General features: G+C 44.1%; 1 protein-coding gene across 1 annotated transcript in view; it reads right to left on the reverse strand.

The window, feature by feature from the left end:
- Nucleotides 1-1,057: 1,057 nt before the first annotated feature.
- The window catches only part of LOC144105217 (venom peptide isomerase heavy chain-like), a 55,775-nt gene continuing 32,552 nt past the window's right edge, over nucleotides 1,058-24,280 (reverse strand). The window contains exons 6-9 of the mRNA XM_077638362.1: nucleotides 18,647-18,788; nucleotides 8,675-8,789; nucleotides 2,212-2,369; nucleotides 1,058-1,312 (exon numbers count right to left, since the gene is read on the reverse strand). Coding sequence (XP_077494488.1) covers nucleotides 1,100-1,312; nucleotides 2,212-2,369; nucleotides 8,675-8,789; nucleotides 18,647-18,788 — 628 coding nt within the window. The 3' untranslated portion in view covers nucleotides 1,058-1,099. The remainder of the gene's footprint in view (nucleotides 1,313-2,211; nucleotides 2,370-8,674; nucleotides 8,790-18,646; nucleotides 18,789-24,280) is intronic.

Here is a 24,280-nt window from a genome sequence, read left to right on the forward strand (position 1 = left end):
GGTAAAGCTTACTCTCATATATTTTTATTTGGAGTTTACGCTACATGCGAAACACTGCGTGCGTTGTTTTAACCTATTCACGGAACCAGTGCCGCATGCTGCGACGCTCGAACGCAAGGAAAAGAAAGTAAAGGAATGACAAAAAAATTCTTTAACGTTATTCATGCATCATATCCACCATAAATTCTTTTTTTTTCTAAAAAAGCTGCCCGCTGTAAATGCTTGGCTGCTTTTTTATTTTTCAGGTCAATCGAACGAGGTTAGAGATTCATATACAAAATTATATTTCTGCATGTTGTTTGAGAATGGTAGCGGCACCTATCAATAATCAAGAATTGATGGAGGGTTCTACCTTCACTCATTTCACATTAGCGTTCTAGAGAAGAACACCAGCTGGGAATTCAGTGTCAAGGCTGTCATGGGTGAGGCGCAGAGCAAATACCGCTGGTTATTTTCATAAACGGTACGCGCACACACTAAAACGAAATTCATGCGAAAATTTTTTGATGACCGTTGAACCGAAAATTACGACAGTGATTTCAAACTATTTGCGCAGTTGGAATCTGCATGCTTTTCGACGATTTAGTTGCATTTTGAATTCGATCGCATCTTTCTGGCCACAATAGTCTGAATTACTCAGTATCCGAGAAAAAGCGATTGTTGAACCGGGTTTCTGCTTTAAACGCCTTAACTACGTCAAAACTTCTATCTCTTGTTTTCTTTTCATGTTATTTTGAGTCGCTGACTATACTCAGCGTTCTGGGTGTATGGGTCCTGTGGCCAAGCTGATGGAAATGAACACGGGCTGGGCTGGCTGCATTTAGATGCTGCAGTTAAGTTTTCGATGGACCTCTTCTTCCATCGAAAACAGGCGCAGCAAAGGCGGGGTAAGAAAATATCTTACTTCAGGTCTGTAATCCTCTCATCATCTGATAACACCATTTGTTCGCCAAGCTGTTGTAGATGCGAACAATACAGGAGAAGATAATACAGATCTTACTAAGAGCATTGAAGAGTGCATAAAAAGTGCTAAAATGCATGAGGACTTCGAGGAGGAGGGAATTTATTTTCATGCCATGCATTACAGCGCGAAAAACTATTAGTTCAACTCTATTACGCGATCGGTCAGAAGCGGCCTCCATTCATCCGGATCAGCAAGTGCACTTTTAATCCACGTCATGTATGCAGATACCCTGGCATAAGTGCCGTAATTTACTTTTTCTGTTGAGCAGACGGTGCCCAATGAAGTAATTCCGACAAGCACTGATTTTCCATTGGCGCCTAGGAGGGACAATGGTCCGCCGGAGTCACCCTTAAAACGAAAACAGAGGATGAATTGCATTGTAATCAGCATGACTGGAATTCAGCTTTGTTCACCAATCAGTTTGATTTTTTCAATTACGTTCACTTAATTTCTCCAGTGATGCGCTGGAACATTTTCCGGCGCTAAAGGTACAAGCCGGTCTGAACGCAATCCCGGAGACGTTTTACATAGCCGCGACAGCCAGTACATATAGAAAATGCAAAATATAAAAAAGAAGACACCAATTCATACATGACACACAGGATTAACTGTGAAGCAATGCATGTTTACGCAAGATATATAAAATTACATGCGTAAATACAAAGCATAAAAAAGAGCACACACATACATTTACCTGATGTCTGTTACACATTTATCTTGGTGCCAATCAAGACTTAAAATACTTGAAAAAGATGATTCAAATAATCTGTGGTCTCCTGGCGAAAAAATTCTCATACTTTTTTACCGATTTACTAAAACAGGCTGATTGCGCTTTGAACTGTGATACTTTTAATTGGTGCGAAAAGAAGCAAATAACGAAAGGAGGGATTTGAAGGTAGCAACAATACGTTAATGGGGTGACAAACTTTATCAAATTTTACCAGAACAGGAGTTGCTGCAATGTGGTGTTCTGATTAATCAGATCTATGAAGCCATAGGGAACGCACACTTAGTGGTTCTACGTGTTTGGTAATGAAAGTTGTCTAATATACCACTTGGGAACTGTTATCTGGAAAACGACGCAATATTACGTTTCTAAAGACGCTCGTTGAATGCCGTACTCAAGTTTATCATGCACTCTCAAAACTGATATTTCGTTTTTGCGGTCGCGCATGCGGGCAGGTCTCTCTATAGATAGAAACCTGCTACGTGTCTATGCATGAAACTTGGCCGCTGCTCGCACTCACCTTGCAGGTCGATTTCATTTCATTAGTGCAAATTGATGGACCCACAACTAGTTCCTGGTCCGTGCCTTCCAGTTTTCGTCCTTTTGTCGATATGGAACATATAATGTCTTCTAAAGCATGAAGTTCGGTGTATAGGAGCCTTGTACTGGATTTATTCCCTGCAAATGGTGTAACATTTAAAATACCGAAGGAGCTGAAAAAATTGCAGAGGTCATATAAGCTCCACCTTAAGTGTATGATGCGATAGCTTAATGCGTTAATCCTCTTATGTGCAGATTTGGTCATTCCCTACATTCATAGATCCCTGGGAGAGCTCATACCACTGCTGGAGCAGTGGTGCAGCAGTCGAGCAATGCGCGACTGCCCTGCCATGGCCGGTGCTGGCACCGGCGGGACCTATGCGACCCAGGTTGCTCTTCCCGAGCAACAGTCATTCATTTAACTGCCACCTGCCACGGTGGGCAGGTTGCTCACCTTACTGTGTTCAGGTTGCGATGACGCCGCAAGGTAACGTGACCTAGGTGGCCCTCCTTCCTACAAGGTTGCTCCTCTGGGATTTTTTCGCCGATTTTTCGTCGAAGTTTTCGCATAAAAAACGGTAGCAAATATACTGCGGTGGTGTATAGGTGCCTTGTAATGAATTATTTCCGCCAATTAGAACATATAAAATGCGTAGTAAAATGCTCAAAAATGGCAGTCGTTTAGCTTTGGTTAAACCTGGAGATACGCGATAGCTACAGCTGGCCGAGTGGAACTTTGTCACGTGACCAACCACGTGACGAACCACGTGATCACCCACGGTGCCGCGCCGCCGGCAGCTCCTCCACGCGGGCTCCACGCCGGTGAAAACAATATTTAAAATGTAATACTTGACAACAAATACTGTGTTTATCAATAAGCCTTAGCTCTTGCTTTTACGATGCTCATACTGAAGTTAACTAGAAAGTTCATGTCAAGTTTATGTATTCGTTCCATAAAGTGCTATTCTGGTTTTGACCTGCACATTTTTTCAAAACAGCCGAAGCAGTATGAAGGGGCACTCAAAGATAGAGATGTGGTTGTTTTTCACGGAGCAGGAATGCGAAAAGCAACTGCCATTATTTAGTGCTGCATAATATGACGGTAAAGAAAAGGTTGCTTTTAGTTTATGGGGTTCAACGTCCCAAAGCTACTCAGGCTATGAGGGACACCGTAGTGAAGGGCTTCGCAAATTTCGACCATCCGGGCATCTTTAACGTGCACGGGCATCACACAAGCAATACAAAAACGTCCTATGGGCGTCTGTGGAAAAGGCTATGTCCGTCTATGGCATTTTATGAACGTCTATAAGCACACGCAGAGGTACTTATTGCCAGCTATTGAAAAATCTATGCCACTAAAGCTATAGCTTTGGAACCATGCAACTGTCTTAAGCTCTCTATAGAAAAATATATCAGCCTGTATCTACAGCTATAGATAGAAATAGGAAACGTTTATAGCTATTTTGGCCAAATGTCTATAGCCGGCCATAGGGCATTTTTGTATTTGAATACACTGGCGCCTCTAGCATTTCGCCTCTGTCTAAATGCGACCGACGCGGCCGGGATCGAACCCGCGACTTTTGGTCCAGCAACTGAGCGCCATAACCACTGAGCCACCGCGGCGGCGTGGAGGAAAGGCGACAAGCGAACGGAGTGGGCGAGGAAGTCGAGTAGGAAAAATTCTAGAAGTGTGCTATTTGCGGTAGGGGACAAGTGAGGTGCTCGGCCAGAGTTGACATGGGGGTGTACTTTCTGTACAGCTCGGCGTACGGGTAACACGAATATTAGGAAGTCATCCCACCTGGCTCAAAAGTGCGCCTGCGGTCTCAGAGCTCGCCAGGTGCACGTGAGCTTGGCAATAAATCTAATCTACTCCCGTCTTGCGACGAGGTCCACTTTAATTCATTCCTCTTGCAGAAGTATGCGGAATCTTTCATACGTGCAGTGATTTTAGGACACTGACTTTTTTCCGCACACCAACAACGCGTACAATTATCTTGCGAATGTGCGTGATTGGTTGTAGTAGTGGGGTCAAGTGTCGGCTCGGGAGTAAACTTGAGGCGACTTTTCTTCTTTGATGGACAACACTGTTACAGCGAGGAGAGATAGAGACTATATAGGAGGAAGCCCAAGAGACAGTTGAAGCGCTTTGTCTTTCTGGATTAAAGCGTTTGCCGCTTGTAGCAGTGGGTGGTGTAACAAGCCAGGGAGCCAAAGGTAAACGCGCAGCTGACCAAACTGGTGCGCCAAAATACTGAGAACCGCCACAGTTCTTTTTCTGGTGGTTTATGGTTTATGGGGCTTTAACGTCCCAAAGCGACTCAGGCTATGAGGGACGCCGTAGTGAAGGGCTCCGGAAATTTAGACCACCTGGGGTTCTCTAACGTGCACTGACATCGCACAGTACACGCGCCTCTACAGTTTCGCCTCCATCGAAATTCGACCGCCGCGGCCGCGATCGAGCCCGCGTCTTTCGGGCCAGCAGCCGAGCGCCGCAACCTTTTTCTTTTTCTGAATAACGTAGATATGACAAAGAATAAAAATAGGGCTGCGTGAGCGTTCAAAGTTTGGAATAGCAAATTAAATATTCAATTCGATTCGCCAAACTGATCAATTGGTACATGTTGAAAGTTTGTAAAAACAAATAGAATTTAATCTCATGTTTTCGAAAAGGTGGTGAATATTAACCGCCAACTTCCAATGGGGCACGTCAAAGCTGTTTTTGACCCCTTGTTTAAAAACAGGGCTCTCGATGCCGCAAAGCATACTGTCGTGAGGGGGTCGTGAGGGGAGGATGGTTTTACCGGCACCGGCGCGAGGCGGTCCATTCGACGTTCACACATATTAGGTTCGATATTGGGCGACGCGACAGGGTTCAGGCAGGATTAGGAATCCCGGTCTTCAGAAGCGATATCAAAGGGTAGGACCGAAATTGGAGGACGCTTAACTTTCTCATTTAAGAGTGGAACGCGACAGAGTTTGCATGGCTGCCATTGTATTGCTCATGTACGCACCAATACACAAAGGCACTACACGAAGTCAAAGACCACAACGCATTCGCTAGGCCCACTTATATTCAGTTCAAACAAACGAGCCTTCGTAGCGTGTTCCACGCGTGCTCACCTCACAGTCTGAAAGAGCTGGGTTCAATTCCCTGTATTTTCACGAGACTTTTAATTTGGAAGTTCTCATGTTACAATGCCGACAGCACCGACACCAGCTTTTCTGCGACACGAACTCCTTAACGCTGGCACGTTAAAACACGCGTCCCTCTCCTCCAATGCGATTTCATGCTACCGTGTTGGCTGTTGTCATGAATAGCTAAAGAAAGTTTTACTCTTCGTATTACACGACGGTCATCACAATTATCGTCAGATGACTAGGCGCACTGCAGGGCAAAGCCTCTCGTATATCGTCCAACTAACCTGGTCCTGTGCCAGCTGTAAGGATCTCATACCCGCAAACTTCCTGATGTCAACCACGCAAGCAACTTTTCCTTGTTGCCTGATACCATTGCAATCTCTTCGAATCAAGTCCACTACTCAAACAGCAATAATAATAACAATTGGTTTTTTGGGGAAAGGAAATGGCGCAGTATCTGTCTCATATATCTTTGGACACCTGAACCGCGCCGTAAGGGAAGGGATAAAGGAGGGAGTGAAACAGCAATCAGTAATTTTGCTTTTGCTTTATGCGACCTGCCCAAGCCCATTTCGTTTCCTTGATTTAGACTAGAATATTAAACCGCATTTGTCCTCACCTTGACAGCTCAGCGAAATTGGTTCTACCACCTATAGGGCCCCCCTTCCACGCAGCTGGGAGTCGGCTGCATTTTATCACACCTCGTGGGGTTGCCGACGCCAACTTAAGAGACATATATACAAATCCGACCACAGTGGCACTGGTTTGGAGGCTTTGTCCAGCTCAAACCTGGAATACCAGCGATGCCTGGAGGACCGGACGAGACCTTCTTGGGACTCCGTAAGAGCCTGGGACTGATGGCTCAGCCCAAACGCTCGAGAATTCTTCCGAATATACGCTTTCATTCATTCGCTGACAACACTTGATATCACCTTTTTTTGAATTTTTTTCTTTTTGTTAGCTCACTGCGTTGTCCTAAATTTAAGCTGAATCATTTTCGTTCGGTTCGAAGTTTCTTTCTCATAGGCGTCTACCGGTAAGTTACAGCTCTTCTATATTATTCTCTGCAGGAAGAGTGGCAAACTGCAATTCATAATCTGAGAGTACCTGCAAAATGCGCTCCATCACATTCTCATTGCTCTATTACTTTCAATCTTGTATGCCTGATGTACAGTCATTCATTGCCTTAGGTCGATGTCACAGTACCTCGCTACCTACTGCAGGTTCCTGTCACCTTCCGAGACTGTTGAGCACCACTGTAGTTTTCTAAATTTGTACCCACGTCGGCAAGCTAGTTCCCAGCTGCTGCCACTTGTACATAAGGGAAGGGGACAGGTTGTGCTGGAAACGTTGGCTAGAAATACAAATAAAGGCAAGTACAAGTACCTTTATTTCAACATTGAGGATGGTAGGAGTGTACTCAAAAAGCCAATGTCTGGCTTGGCAGAGGGATACATACCTACATGCTGATAAAGTGGTAGAATTAGTACATGCATGCAATGCCATCAACAACAAAATAACTATTGTACATATCTACAGGTTAGAATATCATTTAGCAATATCGTTTAGCCCTTTACCACCTGGGGACCATCTAGATGCCCCCACTGTATTTTCTCACAAACTTCTTTTTAGAACTCGTGCAGGTCTAAACTGTTTAGTCGTCCTCCAAGTGCGCCAGCGAAGGCTCCGGAAGTTTCTATCGCCGCAGTTCGAGGCGAGAGCAGAATGTCAACTGTTTATTCGATCATTAGCCCCAAACACCGTCGCATATATTGGTCGCCATTAATTTCTCGCAGAAACATTTTGTTGCCTTGCTTCAATTGCGTTGAAACTTTTACAGCTGATATCTATTCATAAACTGACAGGTGGCGCTTTCATTAAGACAAGCATCCTAAGTATAGATTGAGGCACAGTTGTGAAGGAGTGCCTCGATTTCCTCAGAGCTCTGATGAAACCTACACTCTTGGGTGAATCTTCAAGCCTGTCGGCAGAAGTTATCACGGACCTCTGCGAGTAGCCTTCGAGGTGTTAATAGACGTGAAAAAGACCTCTATTTTTTAACTGTACGCTTGAGTACCCTTCGAAACTGATACGTTGAAAATTGGGTGGAGTGAAAACACAGAGGAACGCTCTTTTCTCACCACTTTTGCCATTTTTTTCTGTTTATATTGTGGTGGTACACATCTTGTGTTATTCTGAACACTGCATTTTACAGACTACATATTTTTATATATTTATGCCCAGTGCCATTGCTGCTCACTCACTGCTGATAAATTCAGACTGGTGTAGCAATTGCTACGTGTTGTGTGCATCTGTCGCTGTAAAAAGAATAAAAGCTTGGGTAGCTTGGTTCTGTGTGGAGAAAATCCGCGCTTTTGCAGGGTTAAGGCGCAAACGGCATATTGTGGAGTGCGATCAAGAGCAAGTATAAATTTCTGCACCTTAAAATAACGACTCATGAAACTGCGTAGCCTTGATGAAGCGACCGATAAACTTTCATAGAAATGTTCTTTAAAACTTATCTCAATTCAAACTACTTTAAAACGGAGATTAAGCACAGCCATTGTATGTCCCGAATTAGCGAAGTCTGTGTAAGATACCGGAAAACTTAAGACAACACGCGGCAATGAGCTTCTAAAGTACGTTCTGAGAAAGCCGATGTGCTGAACAAACTGCAACCAGAAGTTTTTAGTGACCCATGTGACCCCGCCATTACTATTTCACGGATTCTATCCACTTTTTGTAAGGACACTAACAATCACACCGCGAAAAAAAAATTTGCTTAGTCGAACAAAAAGGTAGTGGATCATTATAAAAGTGTGAAATTGCTGATCAAATTGGGCTGTGCTGAAGACGGTTTGAAATTTGCAATTTTCCGATATTTGAAAGGCAACATTGTTCAACTCGCATAATAAATATTATTTTCCCAGCAATCTTGTGCTTCCTGTGTAGAAAACGTACATTTATCTTTAATTTCACATCAAGTGATCACTCAGGAAAATTTACTTAAGAGCAAAATGTCGCCTTGGCTGTTCTCAATTCGCCTATTAATTTGTACGTTTAAGATTCGCATTCAGCAAGGGCCTAAAGCGGACACAGTAGTGTCATCATAGCAATTATTTTAAAATATGGGGATACCTTAACCCATAAAGAACTAATAGCTCGATGACACCCAACCAATCATAGGTACGAACACGAAAAACCACAAGAAAAAGCATTTTTGGGTACTTAATCCTTGGAAGAGCAGCACGTGCTGCGGGTAAGGCTTCGTGATGCTTTGAACTGAATGAATGGCTCCTTACCTACGCCTATTCTTCCCCAGCCAGCCCCGAGCAGAGGCTTTCCCTGAACCCGAATCTTGTGCGTAGGAAGGCAGATAGGTTTCACGAAGGCGTCAAACTTTAGTGGCTCTTGCAGCTGCGAATAAAAATGCGTTAGTCATTAAATGCCCTATCAGGATGGCACATTTTTACCTGAAACAGGGAGTATTTCAGTTCATCTATCTTAGGAAATACTTATGATTTTGGAACGTTCCTTCATTTCATCAGCGATTCGCTTCACTATTCCCATGCGCATATGTGCTAAGTGTTTAGGTTCATTACATAACATTCTCATTAAATCTATCATACAGGCAACCACAATTGCTGTTAAAAATGTATTTTAAGGCTATGCCATTCTCTGTTCCCACATCACAATTTACAGCACGAATCTACGCATTAGATTACTTAATCCTATATTACTATCCGCCAGGAACATACCTGTCGTCACCATTGTTAAGGAACCTTCTAATGTGGAATGACACTCTCACTCCTTTACCCATGTTTCGTTGCGCTGTTTAGAAATGCAAATGAATTTGACTGACATAATAGACTCTATTTGTTTACAAGACTGAAGTGCAAAAACATGTGGGCGTGGCAGCGGCAAGTTTATTTCGTGGGACGACGGACCCCGGCACAGCGCAGGCCTAGCGAGCTAAGGAGAAAAGCGCCCGAGCTGTTTGCCGTCCTCGAAAGCATCTCCAGTATTCGATGCTCAGGCTCGCAAGAGCTAAGCATTCTAACCTCATGCTCGAAAGCGCACGAGGCTCAGTGCGACGTTTATACAAATATATTCAATTGAAGTAATATCGGTAGGATGGTTTGACCACTCCAGAAGGTCCACCGTGTTCTTTAAAGTCGACAGTTATAACAACTTTTCGCCAGGCCTGTGAACACTATTGGGCAGGGGAGATATCACCTCTTGCCTCCTAAATTTTAATACGGGCTGCCGCCGATCCAACTCAGACAAACGTAATATGGGCTCCTGGCCACCAAGGTCTACGAGGAAATGATGTCACTGTGTAGGTGCCACGAAATTTTAACTCATTATTACGACCGACAGCACCCCTCTCGCCCCTTTCAAGGTGGCTGAGCAAGGCGGAGGAGCGATGTCTGCAGCGTCTGCAGATAGGAACTCTTCTCTGTCCTGCCGTTGTGAACCACTTTGATCCCAACATGGGCGTTGCTCGCACTGTGGAGAAATCTGCGGTATCTTTCACATGGTGTGGGCATGTACTCAGAATGCTCAGCGTCCCCCTTCCCTTACGCCTACCCGAGAGGCATGGGAGACTGTGCTCCTCAGCTGCTCTACACTGGAGTCGCAAAGAGCTCTGAAAAAGCGTGCGCGAGAGGGCGCCCCGTCGTGTGGTGTCCCGGACTAAGAATACCAACCATGCAGCGGGGTCTTCTGACCCTCAAGCTCTCTTTTTGAGCATTAAAATTTTTCACACCTTCACCACGCTCTTCTTCTTGATCCAATATTTTACAAACGTTAGAACACATTGAAATCCTCGGTTCTTTCGTGCATATGTAAGCGTAACCTGTTAAAGAATGCTTTGATCAATATGTTCCCTCATGATACCTTGAATACACTCAAGGACGCCAACTCCACGAATGGAGAAGAAGCCGTACACCATTACGTTCCCATCTATTGTTTTAAAGTGGTATGTTGAGAAGGAGGTCCATCTAAGTTGCATTTGGGGCAAAGAATACAACAGTATCGCATGATTCCGCACGACAAAAACTTTGACTCATGTAATTAAATTACTCTTTTCCATCCGTGACCTTCCCAACATAGTGTCTGTTTATCTAGATAGTTCTGGAGACCCAGTTCTTTTAAATGATATACGGGGTTTCAGATGGGCTCCTGTCATTTAGTTATGCAGACTGTACACAGCGCCTTACAGCCCACAGAAGTATTCCAACTCATGGGTGGCTTCCTGGCCTTAGGCGGTCAGAAAGCCACATAAAACCAGAATATTTATGCTCGCGTAAACAATGTCTTTCTCAGCAAGTGGGCCGTCGTTCTTGAGCATCTCCTGCGAATGTCAAGAAAACAAACCTCATCTGAAAAACAAGGCAAGGAAACCGCCGGGCATTAAGGCCTCACACATGAGAAGAGCCTGAACTTCCTGCGTTGTGACGCTGCCGATGTAGAAGATCGCTTTCACTTGGTAGAACTAGACGGTTGGATGGAGTTATAGAACAGCGGAAGAACTAAGATCGACTGACGAGTTTCACCACTAAGATTCAGTGCCATGGCGTGGTGTACGTGGCGAAAGATGGAGGCGGTGATGGGTAGGAAATAGCCGCAGAACGTTCTGCCACCGATGGTCTTATGCAGATAGTCCACTTGCTACCTTTATTTTTAAAGCGGATAACTACAGTCACCAAAGCGATTCAAAATTCTTGGCAAACTGCAAGTCATGCAAATTTTGTCAGGAGCATAGTGTCCTGACAAAGGAGCACAATCTGAAGCTCAACTGTTCGAATCATATGAGGTATGAAGAAGATAGAAGTGACATGTTCAGGGTGTGAAAGAGAAAAATGACTTCAGGTGTTGTGGTTGCTCTTGCGACTACTGGAAGAATGAAAAGGAAAGTGTGCGGGCCTGCCCACTGGCTCAAGCTGAGCCACAATTGCGGCCACGAGCAGACAGTAGGAGAGTTGAAATACAGGTGAGAGGATTGAAAGAAAGGACGCTAGTCGCAACAGCCACGTCATCTGAAGCGACGATCACGGTTTAGAACAGATACCAGCAACGGATAACCCTCGCCATATGTGCAAGACCCCTAGATCCCAGTCACGTAAAGCCAGGATGCCACCCATGACTCCAGCGGTTTAAAACCGCATTTATGTGGCGTGCCGAGAGCTGCTGTTTAAGATCATTTATTTATAATAATCGTGTAAATAATTTAGCGAAGCTTAGACTGAAGTCTGTACTTTAGGAATATGCTGATCAGTGATAAGTGATGACACGGCGTTTCTTGTTCTGCAGCACAATGAGCCTGTAGAAGTCAAGCAAATGGACATTAAGAAATTGTGAGATACATAATGGGCAACCATTTTTTCATGAACAAGAAGAAAAAAATTGGAATGGTGTTGAGGAAGCAGATGGCGCAGTAGCTGTCTCCCCTATCTCGGTGGACAGCCCTGGGAGGAAGGAATAAAGGAGAGCGTGAAAGAAGAAAAAAAAGACAAACGGAATATTTTTGACGACGTAGGGATCGTTAACGTGAAGTGAGATCGCACAGCACACGGGCGCATTTTTCCGTTTGGCCCTCATCGTAACGAGGCCGCCGCGTTGGAGTTCGAATCTGGCTTCTCCGGCTCAGTAGCCGAGCGCCCTAGTTACTGATCCACCACGGCGGGTACAGAAGACGGCTCTAGTTTGTTTTTAAAAATATTCTCAAAAGGCTATTTTAAACGAATTGATTATTCGGCACGGTACGTTCTGCTCTATATGCCAAGGAGCTCCTCTACTCTCGTGTGAAGGGGTCAAATATCTGGGCATAAATTTAACTCGCTCATGTCATGGGCAATTGATGTTGGGGACCTCACCAGACGTCTCCAGGTAACTTCTATGTATATGCCCAAAGCGACATTTAACAGTTTAAATTAAGTCAGCTTGTGCTCAAGGATTAGATTTTTAACGTAACTACCAGTTAGGACAACAGGTTTTGTATGGTACGTCTTCTGAGACACTACACAGCACTAAAAAGATGCATGGAGCTGTTGTGTACTGCCTTCAAGATTTATTTATACGCCTAATAAATAGCAAAAGTGCTTTTAAAAGAAATTTAAGGATCCTGAAAACAACTCCAGAGCGCTAGAGCACAGAGAGCTCTACGCGAAAAGGCGTCGAATGTTCTATATCCTCTTCGATGTTAACCTGCTTTCCATTGAAGTACTCTGATTATCAGAGGTGAAATATAAAGTAATGTCTTGGCTAAGAATGTCTACGAAGCTCTAAGTACTGAATTGAAACTACAGCTGAAATGCATCCAAAAGTTTTGTTGACACGGGTGATGAAGTGCGATTGTGTTTTGTTGTTACCTCTAAATGAGTATTACATGAATTCTATTTTGCACAGTGTGCACGTGTGACAGCTGTTTGTACTGAAGCATTTTCTGCTTTGTTTGATTAAACTGAGCCTCATTTTTATATAATTTTTGTTTCTTCGTTTTTTACAAAGCATGTTGTTTTGTCGGTGCTGAGTGCGCACTTCGTATGATTGCCATCGCCCACACACAATAGCTATTGGTTGTGCTTCCTCTGGCATATGTATTTTCCGTTTCAATTGCGATAAACAAACATTTTTATGCGTATGCGAACAGTCCGGATGGAGATGACGTTGCCAGTCACCAAAAGTTCGTGTTTATAGCAGCAGTTTCAAGGCTTGGAATGTTCTTCAGACCCTGGCGACGTTAGTGGCAGAGTTAACACCTTTTTAAATAAAAGAACGTGTCAAAATAATCCCATGTTCAACAATGCCTTTCAGCAGATGACCAGCTCTATCTCTTTAAGAGGTCCGGTGGTTCTCAAACTTGCACATCTTTAAGGTGATGGAGCATGTCCTGCGTCTCATCAGACACTCGACAATTATTATGCAAGGTTTGGTTTACGCGTTTGTTTTGGCAGATGCTTCACCATTGCACTTTTTATATTTTTCTGTGAAGCCACCCGATGTAGAGGACAAGTATTCATAGCTGTCGAACCAATCAGCAAAGTTGTTGAAAAAAAAAACAAAACGACGTGTGCTTGTTTAGTGGTCTCATCCAAATGTTTATACCACCTGATCCACTTGTGGTTCATGAGCCACACATCGACGTCTTCATAGGATTGTGTAACAAAGGTACACAGTTCGCGACGAGGCATGCAGTGGCTAGCCGTGGGTGCTTGTAGCTGGGCGTGGTGGTATTGGGGAAAATACGGAGGTACCGGTGGGAATCCAGTGAATCTCTGTCTCGGTTGAATTCTAAAGGGATCCGTGTTTTTCGATCGCGTATTTTCACTACAACTATTACATGTAACGCGTTTAGAGATTTATTTACAGAGTTGTCGGACGATTGTGCAGAGGTCAGGATGGGGAGGCCGGCCAGCATCTTCAAATTTGCCGACGTTTTAGCATCGGGACAAAGGACGAGAAATTCCTTCTTTCTACCACAAACCGGTCATTGCTTTTCTTCTCTCAATCGCACTTGATATTTGTGACATCCTTGAATATTTCCAATATGGCTTTTTTGTCAAAGTGACATTCAGGACACGCAATGTGAAAGAGGTGATTTGTTTGCAGGAAAAGAGAGGAGCTGGAGAAAATCCAAGTAGGTAGCGAGGATTAAAGAAATTGAGGAGCGGAAGTGATTTTTAATTGATCATAATGCGCAGAAGGAATGCTGATTCCATTTGTTCAATCCACAATATTAGAGCTTGGTAAGCACTTACATGGCCGCGGCTAATCAGCTCGCTTATACGTGAATAATATGTATTGATCTACACGCCTCTGAGTATTTTTAGTTTGTTTATTTTGAATTTTAAGTAGTTATCGCAGATTGCTCCATTATTTAAAAAACCTTACTAGGCTTGAAAAGGGTCAAATTTGCCCTTACATTGTGGCGCATGCCCTTTGGCCACGCCTGATAAAGCATGCCAGCCTTTGCTGGCTAGAACAAAAATCTTAAGGCGCAGTCGTAACCAGGTAGCACGTGAACTCACAGAGGCTTTTTTCATTGATAAGTCAGGTGATGAATGCGTTAGCGATTCAAGTATCAAGTTGTATAAGAAAGAGAAAACGTTCCTGGCATGTGCGCTTAGGCAATGATTGAATAAGAATATAGGTATATATATATTTGTGTTCTTTCTGAATAAAATCAGTCGCGAGTTTGCGCCCGTTCTTGTCCTTTCTCGTCCGTGTCTTTTTTTAGCGCAATTCCCTTCTTTAAGTATGTACGACCGACTCGCCCAACAACGTGCTCTCCTGAGCCTAGTAAGCTCTACAACGTGGCGAAAATTGGCAAACTTTTTCATCGGAAGGTTTCAGGGTTCAAACATTTGTGCGTAAGCTCAATTTGATAAAACGCTCCAACTAAGTCTCATGATAGTTTCACCTATTTATTGACTATTTCTAAATTGTCATGAATGCATTTTATTCATTTCAATTCTGTGATCAGTAAGAAATACTCACGTTGAATGTCATTTATGTCTATTTATTCAAAAGCGACGCATAATCAGTGAGCTCCGCGCAGAAAGGAGAGGAAAGAAAAAATTAGGGCATCACAAGAACGCACCAAATGCTCTGATTATATACAAGTAATATGAAAATAATGCTGGAACGTCTAAGAGGGAAAAAACACGAGAAAGGAGAACTAAACAAACGGTTCTTCAAATTTTGATTACACCCTTCATCACTGAGACCACCCACAATGAATCTCTGTAAGTTTATGCTATCGGTCACCAGTTTCTGAAACCACAAAGCTTGTAATATTGTATTTAGCGCCGTACATTTCCTTGCCGTTCTGCCGTCATCAAAACTTGAGCTCGTGTGCAAGCTGCGAAGGGCAATAAAATTATTTATCCTCATTATCAGTATAAATCAGCCAAGCTACGCCTACTACAGGAAAAAATGCTCTCACATACTTTTCCAATTAACCCTGTCCCGTGCCAGCCGCGCCCAACTCATTCTCGCAAACTTCTAAAACCTGATCAACCAAACTAACTTGATATGAGGATTCATAGCGCACACAATCAGAGCTCGTGTTGTGTCCTTCAATTGTGTGCGCTATGGATCCTCATGTTGACTACCCACTAGCCCGAACCCTCACCCTTCTAAACTAACTTGCTGTCACCACCTTTACACTTGTCTTCTCTTGGAATCCAGACCATCGGCTATCTTGTCCTAGCTATTCATGCCCTGCCCAATCCGTCTTATTCTTGATTCCGACTAGGAAATAATTCACGCACGCTTGTTGTCAGCCACACCATCTACGCAGACGACATTACTTACTGGTCGGCCCGGGGCAGTGCGGAGAAAATGGGGGGGGGGGGGGGGGGTCTTCAAGAGGCCGCCTCGGTAGTGCAAGATTACGCTCGGGAGCTCGGTCTGGAATTCGCTCCGAAGAAAGCAGACCTCTTACACATTAGGAAGGATAGAAACGTAAGCGAGAACATGCAAATTTACGTTAACGACACCCAGATGCTAGTGGTAGAGACGCTTCGGGTATTCGAATTACCAATTAATAACCGGGGTTCCAATGCACGGCCTTGAAAAAAAAAAGTCCACCTGCGAACAAATTAGTAGATTGATTGGCAGGATGTCCAGTAAGCACGGCGGTATTCTGAAAAAAAGAAACCGTTTGCTTGGTTCAGGCGTTCGTCAGTCGCGTGATGTATGTGGCGCCCTATCTCAAGCTTAGGAAGAGCGACCACGGGAACCTCGATGCGATTATTCGGGCGGCGGTTGAAAAGGTGCTAGGGCTGCCTGCCTAAGCGTCTGCGGAGCGCCTGCTCCAACGTGTAATCCACCAAGTTGTGGACACACAACTTGGTGGAGGTGCTGATTGAGGCCCACAGAACAAGCCAAATTGCCAGGCTCTCAGTGACCAGCGCCGGCAGAAAAGTCCTGTGTCTAGCACTGCTCCCCACCACCGAACGAAAAGTTGACATTTCGGAGGCATGGAAAATACTGTGACCGTTAAGCCGCTTCAAAAATATGAATTGGGAGTATACTCAGGGGAGGCGTGAAGCCAGGGCAAAATTTAGTCAAAATTACTACGGGTATAAGACAGGCATAAGCTACCCGGATGCAGCGGGTCCAACCGAGGAGGGCATCTGCGCCATTGCGATGGTGCACTAGGGAAAGCAGGTGAACTGTGTCTCGGTAAAAACTACCGACGCCCTAATGTTGGAGGAAGTGGCGATTGCACTGGCTGCCACCCACTCCGACGCAGCGTAGATAATGTCGGACTCGCAGCAGCCCAGCCGAAATTACGTGCGGGGTAGGATAGCGCCACTCGCCCACAGAATACTACAGACATTTTAGAGTAATTCGGATTCGGCGATTAGCAAAAAATAGATAGTATAGGTTCCCGGTCATCAGGGGGTTGAAGGAAACAACGCTGCTTACGCGGCTGCCCGAGCGTTCTTTACGCCGGGTTCCACTCAGACACCTAGTTCTGCCACGGCAATCATACCAATCCTGCTAATCTCTTACGCGGATATTACAAACCATCTACGCTTCTGCACAAGGGTACTCCCGAGTGCCGCCAAGGGTATCGACAGAACGGAGGAGTGCTACCTCATATGGCTCCAAACCGGGTCTTTCTTAAATCCGGCCATACTAAAACACGCGAACCCTACACTCAAATTCTGCGGTCAGTATGCTGAACTGTACCACATGGTGTGGGCCTGCCAGTACAATACATATATAGCCGTTATAGGTCAGCCAACTAAGGAGAGATGGGAGGCGGCCATATCCAGCTTTGACCTGGAGGCCGAGCAGGCCCTGGTCCAGAGACCACTGGCAGCGACGGCGGCCAATGGCGTCTCGGAGTAGGGACTGCAACCCATCACTACAATCATCCCTACCTCCAAATCCAATTCAGTACAGTGCAGTAATCAATGTTTTCACCTCCTCCTCCCGCGCTTTTTCTTTGACCCAGTCTGCTCTCTTCTTACACTAAATAAATTATGATTGGCAATTTTGTTCCGTGCTACTATGTATAAGGTACAAATATTTGAACCCAGATTCGGCGCGTCTCGCTTGAAGTGTAGGAAGAACATAATGCATTCCGTCACGCTATCAGCTGTTTTAGATCTATCTAAAAAATATATCTAGACATTTTTCTTTGAACTCAAAGTTGCCAATGTTGATCTCCTTGATGGATGCCCACAAACACATTGCCTGACCAGTGCCTTATACGCTGATAGCTTCACCTAGAAAAGGGCTTGTGTATACTTGATAAAGGCTTTGGATAAAAGTACTTAGGAGCGCATTTTTGCTAAAGGCGGTAAACTTCAGGACGCTGCAGTTCAGATATTCTGCAAAAGTGACCCCGATATACTTTACAGCCAATGGTTTCTTGAGTAGAATGCTTGAAGTGAATAAAAATGCTGCAGGATGAATTCCTTGCACCAATGTACAGAGGACTAATACTTGTGAAATTTAAAACAGCTTGTCTCATTTCATGCACCAGCCAGACACTTCTGCAAGGGATTCATTAAACAAAATTTACTCCGGCACTTGCCTATCGAAGTGGAAGAATCGTAGCTATCTGTGAAAATCTTTACGTGTACGACCGTGCGACATAAAGAATTTCACCGGCATCGACCACGCATTAAAACATCGGAACTACTGAGTATTTGATGGCTTCACATGTGCTATACTATAAGCAACATACTAATAAAATAATCTCTGGCCACATTTGGCACAGTTCGGAAAGAGAGGGCTACTTTTGCGTGTACTGTGCTAGTCCTGCCATATATTTCCTCGTGCAGGACGCTTCCCCTGTACCTGTAGTTATATTCCGACCTGTTATCTTGTAGCCATGTAATGTGTAGACGTGTCAGACTGAGATTTATTTTTAAAGCGCACCTAAAATTGTTTTTCTTGCGCGATAAGTGCGCCTAGTTTTCTAAAAACACACTTTAAGATGAAGTCCTAATTCTTTGCATGATCTGCTTCTACTCATGCAGTATATTAGACAGAGTGAGTTCACATTCCTTAATGAGAGAACCCGCATTAATGACGACCACATGTGCATTCAAAACGCTACATTCAGAAATACTAGGGCTTGTGTTGTACACTTTCTTGCTATGCCATTCCATCAGTAGTGAGCTACAATGGAAACAGTTCCACACAATATGTCTGCATGTATTCGAGCTGATCACTGGCGCGTCGCCACATAAAAGTTCCTTTTAGGTACACATCAATGATTAAGATTAAAAGCAGCAGGTACTTACCTTAAGCAATGCCACGTCGTACGAGTGAACGGGGTCATATTGAGGATGAGGCATCATGCTCTCTGCATAAGTGCGCACGCCCGTAAGTTTTTTCGTAGAATTGTAGAATACAATCACTACGACTGCATCTCCTTCACCAAACCTGGGCGTATAACAAAAGTTGAAAATTTTCAGTGCTCAGCTTAACTATAGAAAGCTTACCTATCCTGTGAAACGTCTGCTTTAGATATACCATGTCGCATGAAATTATAAGGCTTTATGCTATCAATTAAGTAAGCAATTGCTTACCCGGCTCAATGTCAAGAGGACGCCATGTTCTTTCCAGTGTTGTAGGCGTTACCAAAAAAGTAACTAAATACGTTACTCGTTGCGCTCAGTAAACAGGAACGTGTTACCACCATACGTTACCTATAAAAAAGTAACGCGTATAGCGTTACCGTCACCAAAAAAAGCGCCGCATGTTACTTTGCCGTTATTTCACGGCCATAAGTTTTATTAGTGAATCTTCGCCTTAAAAACTCACGATAAAATGTTATTTAAACTCATATTTCAAATAAAAGTTCTAGCCCAAACAACCATTATACGCGATATCCTGATTTAACGAGAATACTTTTCCACAAATGTGCAGGAGCATAGAAATTTTATAGTGGCCTAAAATTTCCTGTAGAGTTACAAGTGTTGATTTCTAACTCTGTGGCACATAGTGAAGCCACCTTCTGAATGTGGCATTAAACGCAAAATGACACTTCATAATCAATTCTATCTTCACAAAGAAAACATCGCTGAACTCTCAACAAATTTAAGGTTATTCTGAAAAATGTGATGTTCCAAAATGCTCGGTATGCTTCTCTGCAGAGAGTTGTGTGTGTGAGTGGTTCGGGAAGGGGAGCTAGGCGAAGGCGAGTGTGGGAATGCGTGCTCGTGCACGTGTTTCGTGCTTTATAGCTATTGTGTCTTTTTTTTTTAGTTGGGTGCGTCGTGAAAGGCAGGTGTTTTCTGGCATGCATGCGAGCCACAACAAAGGTCGTCTAAAGCACCTGTTTGTTTATTTGCAACATCACTTTAAGTGCTCTGCGCTTTTTTTTTTCAAGAAAAAGGGAACGGAGTGGGCGACAACTGGAACAAACAGTAACTAGTAACGTGACACCTCGTGTTACCGGAAAATGTTAACGTAAGTACGTCATCCGTTACAGGTCCCAAATGGTAACAGGTACGTTACTAAGTTACGGAAAAAACTAACGCGTTATCGGTAACGCCGTTACTTGTAACGCGTTACCATCAACACTGGTTCTTTCTGACTCCAGAAAAGACAAAGTAGCGCAAAATGTGAGCACGGATATTGTCAGGGAACTGGACAAGCTTTACATTCGTGAGCGGCTTTTGCACTACTGTGTCTTTCCTGAATATGCACCAACATGCCCAGCTACAAGCGCTTCTCATGTTCTGAGTCGATCCCTGAGGTTCACCGCTTTTTTTGACGCCTAGTGTGCGGCGTGGAGGTATAGAAAGTGTACCCGGAGTGAACAATGCTGGTTGTACCGTCCCAATGTTGGGATAAAAATCTCACTATTGGGAATTGTTGGTTGAAAGATATCTTACAAAAGGCTTTTTTTCATCTCGCTGCGTTCGGAAAAGTTTATAAATGATCAATATTTTTTTTTTGCCTATTGTGATTGGCCAGTAGCTGCATAGCAAATGTTCTCTTAGTTGTGCCTTACAGACACATCCTTGTTTGCCTGAGTATTATTTATTTGGAGAATAACAAAATTGTGACATTTACAACTTCAGGCATCCTGTCAGAATTTTTGGCTCTTCTGCGCACTATGACGTCTGTGAACGCGCCATTAAAACTTTATTTATGCTCTGTATTCTGTATCGTGTAACGTACAAACATACAAGTTGGCTCAAAGCGCAACACAAGCCAAAGTTGGCGGGTCAATTTTAGCTGCTTGCCTATTCGTTACTTTCCTTGAAAAGGGGCAGCACAGGAGTGTTTTACCAATTACTACTTTAAAAATAGAGTCTACATTATGGTATGCATTGTTTGAATATGAAGCTGAACTTCTCATTCTGCTTAGCTAATGCAGACAGTTCTGTACTACGGGTTGCCTGCAGACGCTCTGGTTTTCTGGTTATCACAGACGGTCTCATTACCAAGATTTTCACACTATGTCCCAAAATTCAGTCTTTCGTGGTCAAGGTATACCGTAATGGCATACAGTGTCCGGCGTAACGTTGAAACTGTTGACATTAGTAAGCAGTGCTTCGATTTTGAAAAAAAAGTATTTGCTTATAAACAAGTTTGAGTCGAGTATTCTGAGCTTAGTTTAGTCTTCAGCTTGGGGAATGTAAATCCGAAGAAAAGAAATTTGGGATGTTTTTGCCAAATACAAAAAATACTTAGGGCGCTGCTCTTCACGTTACCGTTCATGGTAGGAAAAATGATTCCTCGAAGAGCTTGCTCTGGGAGCGGCAAGGGAAAGCTTATGATGATAACGATGACATGTGATAGCGCTGCTAATCTGCTTGTCACTTTTAGGTAATAATTAGAATGCTGTCTAGATAAATTGTATCTTGCGAAACTAAAGGTAAAAAATTTAACAGCCTTCCGGTTCTCTGGCACGCTGTTCGTACAAACAAGATGCAAATATGGGACCTCTTCTATCGGGAGGCAGTCAGGATTAGAAATTTGAAGGCACGCTTCCTATCTCTGCACGCATTCATAATTTTGTATTTATATGCTAATGCTACAGCCGCCGATGGGCACAATTGTTGTGGAGAGGGCTAAGCAGAAAAAGCAAAGCAGCGGCTGTATAGGCGTACATATATGCATAATAATATGTTTCCGACGCTGGAGATACTGAAATTTCAATAATTCTCGTTTTTCGAGGAGATATGTCCGTTGACCTACTTAACTTGATTCCGCATGAGTGCGTAGCAAATTATATCAAATCAAAAGAATGTAGAAGATTCAAGTGAACGAAATACATTGGCAGAAGAATACATTTGTGCACAACAAAAACGCAGTGTTCCCTTTAACACAGCATGTTAGTAGGCTTAAGAAGAAAAAAGTCACGGAAGAAATCATGAGACGCTGTTTTGGGATTAGGTAATTAGCGGGAAAAAGGGACATACAAAAGCTTCAAGGAAGATATGTTTCAGATGATTTTTAGAAAGCATTTTACAGCCCATAGCAATGTTAATGAAGCAGCTCGTATGAAATGAGACGGCCCGTGGAAAGAAGTCAATAATAAACCGGAAAATTTATTCGAATAAACTACAAAGGAGTAGGATTTCTATACAAAAACTTGTTCGCGTTCATATTAGGGCATATGCGCCTCAAGATGTCGGGAAAAAAAGAGCGTTTTTCTATTTGAATATAAATAATTATTGTACATACTGAAGAAAAAAAATATAAAAGTAAGCGTGAGAGAGAGAGTAAGAGAGAGAGAGAGAGATAAACCCTTTAATTTTTCGGGAAACCAGAAAATTTAGCCGACGTGTAAAAATCGCTGGTATGCTGCTGTGCGTGGGGATGGGAATGTGGGAGATAAAGACGGAAGGAGAGCGGTGCCGGAGTTGTTAAATTAAAGTCAGCGTGCCCCCACAAACTCCTTGATCTTATCCGCCCGCCTAACTTTCTGCCCCCCCCCCCCCCCCCCCCACCCTGCTACGCTTGCCTTGTTTAGGAATCGACCCCGTTGCACTTAAGGGCCACCGTTTATATTGTCATGGCTATATATGCCCTGCACAAGCCTATTTCTTCCTCTTGATTTCGACTAGGATGTCATTAACACGCGTTTATTCCCTCACACACTCCGCCAATTTTCTTTCCATAGCTCACTGCGTTGTCCTTAACTTGAGTTGAACCCTTTCCTTTGGCCTTCATCCACTGCCTTCTATTTCCGGTCCCTCTCGATGCAGTTGAGCTGCCTACAGAGGAAACACTGATATTTATGGCTCTTAGCTGCTAGCCCGAAAGACGCGGGTTCGATCCAGGCCGCAACGGTCGAATTTCTATGGAGGCGAAATTCTAGTGGCTCGTGAACTGTGTGATGTTAGTCACGTTAAAGAACCCCAGGTAGTCGAAATTTCCAGAGCACTTCAATACGGCGTCCCTCATAGCCTGAGTCGCTTTGGGACATTAAATCCCCATAAACCAAACCATTCTGCCATTTCCGTTATTGAAAATCTTTTATTAACTTACACAAGCCGCCGCAGTGGCTCAGTGGTTACCAAAAGCTCGGTTCCGGTCTCTTAACATCACACGTGTAATTTTCCTTTCCATTGCACGCTGCCCTCTCTGTAACCTGAGTTGAACCATTTTTTTAGCCTCCACGTTTCTGCCCCTTAGGTGAGTGCCGCTCTGCTGTGCACTAAATCTACACAATTATGCCACAGTATTAACCAAAATTGGCAGTGCTACATGCTCAAGTATATAAGCGAAGGCAGTCTACATAGATTTATTCGACTCTTAACCAGGATTGACGGCCAAAATTCAAGAATTCACTATTGAGATGGTGCATGCGCTCTAAAATGAGCGAACAAAAAGAGCAAATATATAAACTTAAACTGAAAAGCACAGAACTTCCTTTTTAAGGTGACTGCATTACAAGTCTCGGAAGAAAATTGTGTGTCGTCGGTCACATATTTCGCTTATGGGTTGGCAGGAAGTTACATCACTACTAAATAAAATTAGCATTGGATATAGAGAAGTGACGTCGCTACACCAGAAGTGACGCACATTCATATTCGTCAACAGCTTCGAATGCAATAGCATTGTTAACACATATTCTATTTCTGTGCTTGTGTATTTTTTTTAGCACCTTCTGGTCTTACAGATGTTAAATGGCTAAGGTTTAATTATTTATGTTGGAGCCGCATGTCCTATTTATGGGTTTCCGGTTCAAAATTCCCGTATTGTTGCAAACCGGTTTTTACGAGAACATATAGGTTTCATACAGATTCGAGGCCACTCTGATACCGCTGACACCAGTCCTGTTTGAAGCAGGCTTATGCCGGTCCGGTGCAGAGCTCGCACCAGGCAGGCCAGTCCAGTATAGAGCTCGAACCTGAGGTACCATGTGCGGTTCGGAGCCCAAATCGGTTATACCGGTAAGGTATTAAGCTCTAACTGGTGTCTCATTCGCAGCTCCAATCAAGCACATCAGTCCGGTTCGGCGCTCAAATCCGATTATCCATGGCTGACCGCTGCGTCGCAAGGTGGGGACTCTGCTCGATGTCGCTGCTAAAAGGACGGACTTGTCACGAGGTAGTATCGCCCTTGCTTTTGAACAGAACGTACATTTGTTGCTCGCTCTCCCGGATTAACCGGCTCTATCTGGAGCGCTCAGTCGCTCGCCAGGTTCCTGGGAGTGCAGACGCGCCCGCGCGTCGATCCGATGCCCTCGGGCGCTCCGCTCGCGCAATGTCCCTCATCATGCTCGTGCATACTTTCATGCCTGTCCTGGACTACGTCTGAGGAGTGGGGTTCTTTGCCGGTGCTTCCCCCGTGGGCCACCTGTGCCAGCTGGCGCCCTTCTCCGTTCCTACGCTCGTGCTCCCAGCTCCAAGGAATACATGCAAAGCCACGCGCGCCTCTTGCCGCGCGGCATCTGTCCCACTACAACTGGG

This window comes from Amblyomma americanum, chromosome 9 (assembly GCF_052857255.1).
Source record: "Amblyomma americanum isolate KBUSLIRL-KWMA chromosome 9, ASM5285725v1, whole genome shotgun sequence".
Classification (NCBI taxonomy): Eukaryota; Metazoa; Arthropoda; class Arachnida; order Ixodida; family Ixodidae; genus Amblyomma; species Amblyomma americanum.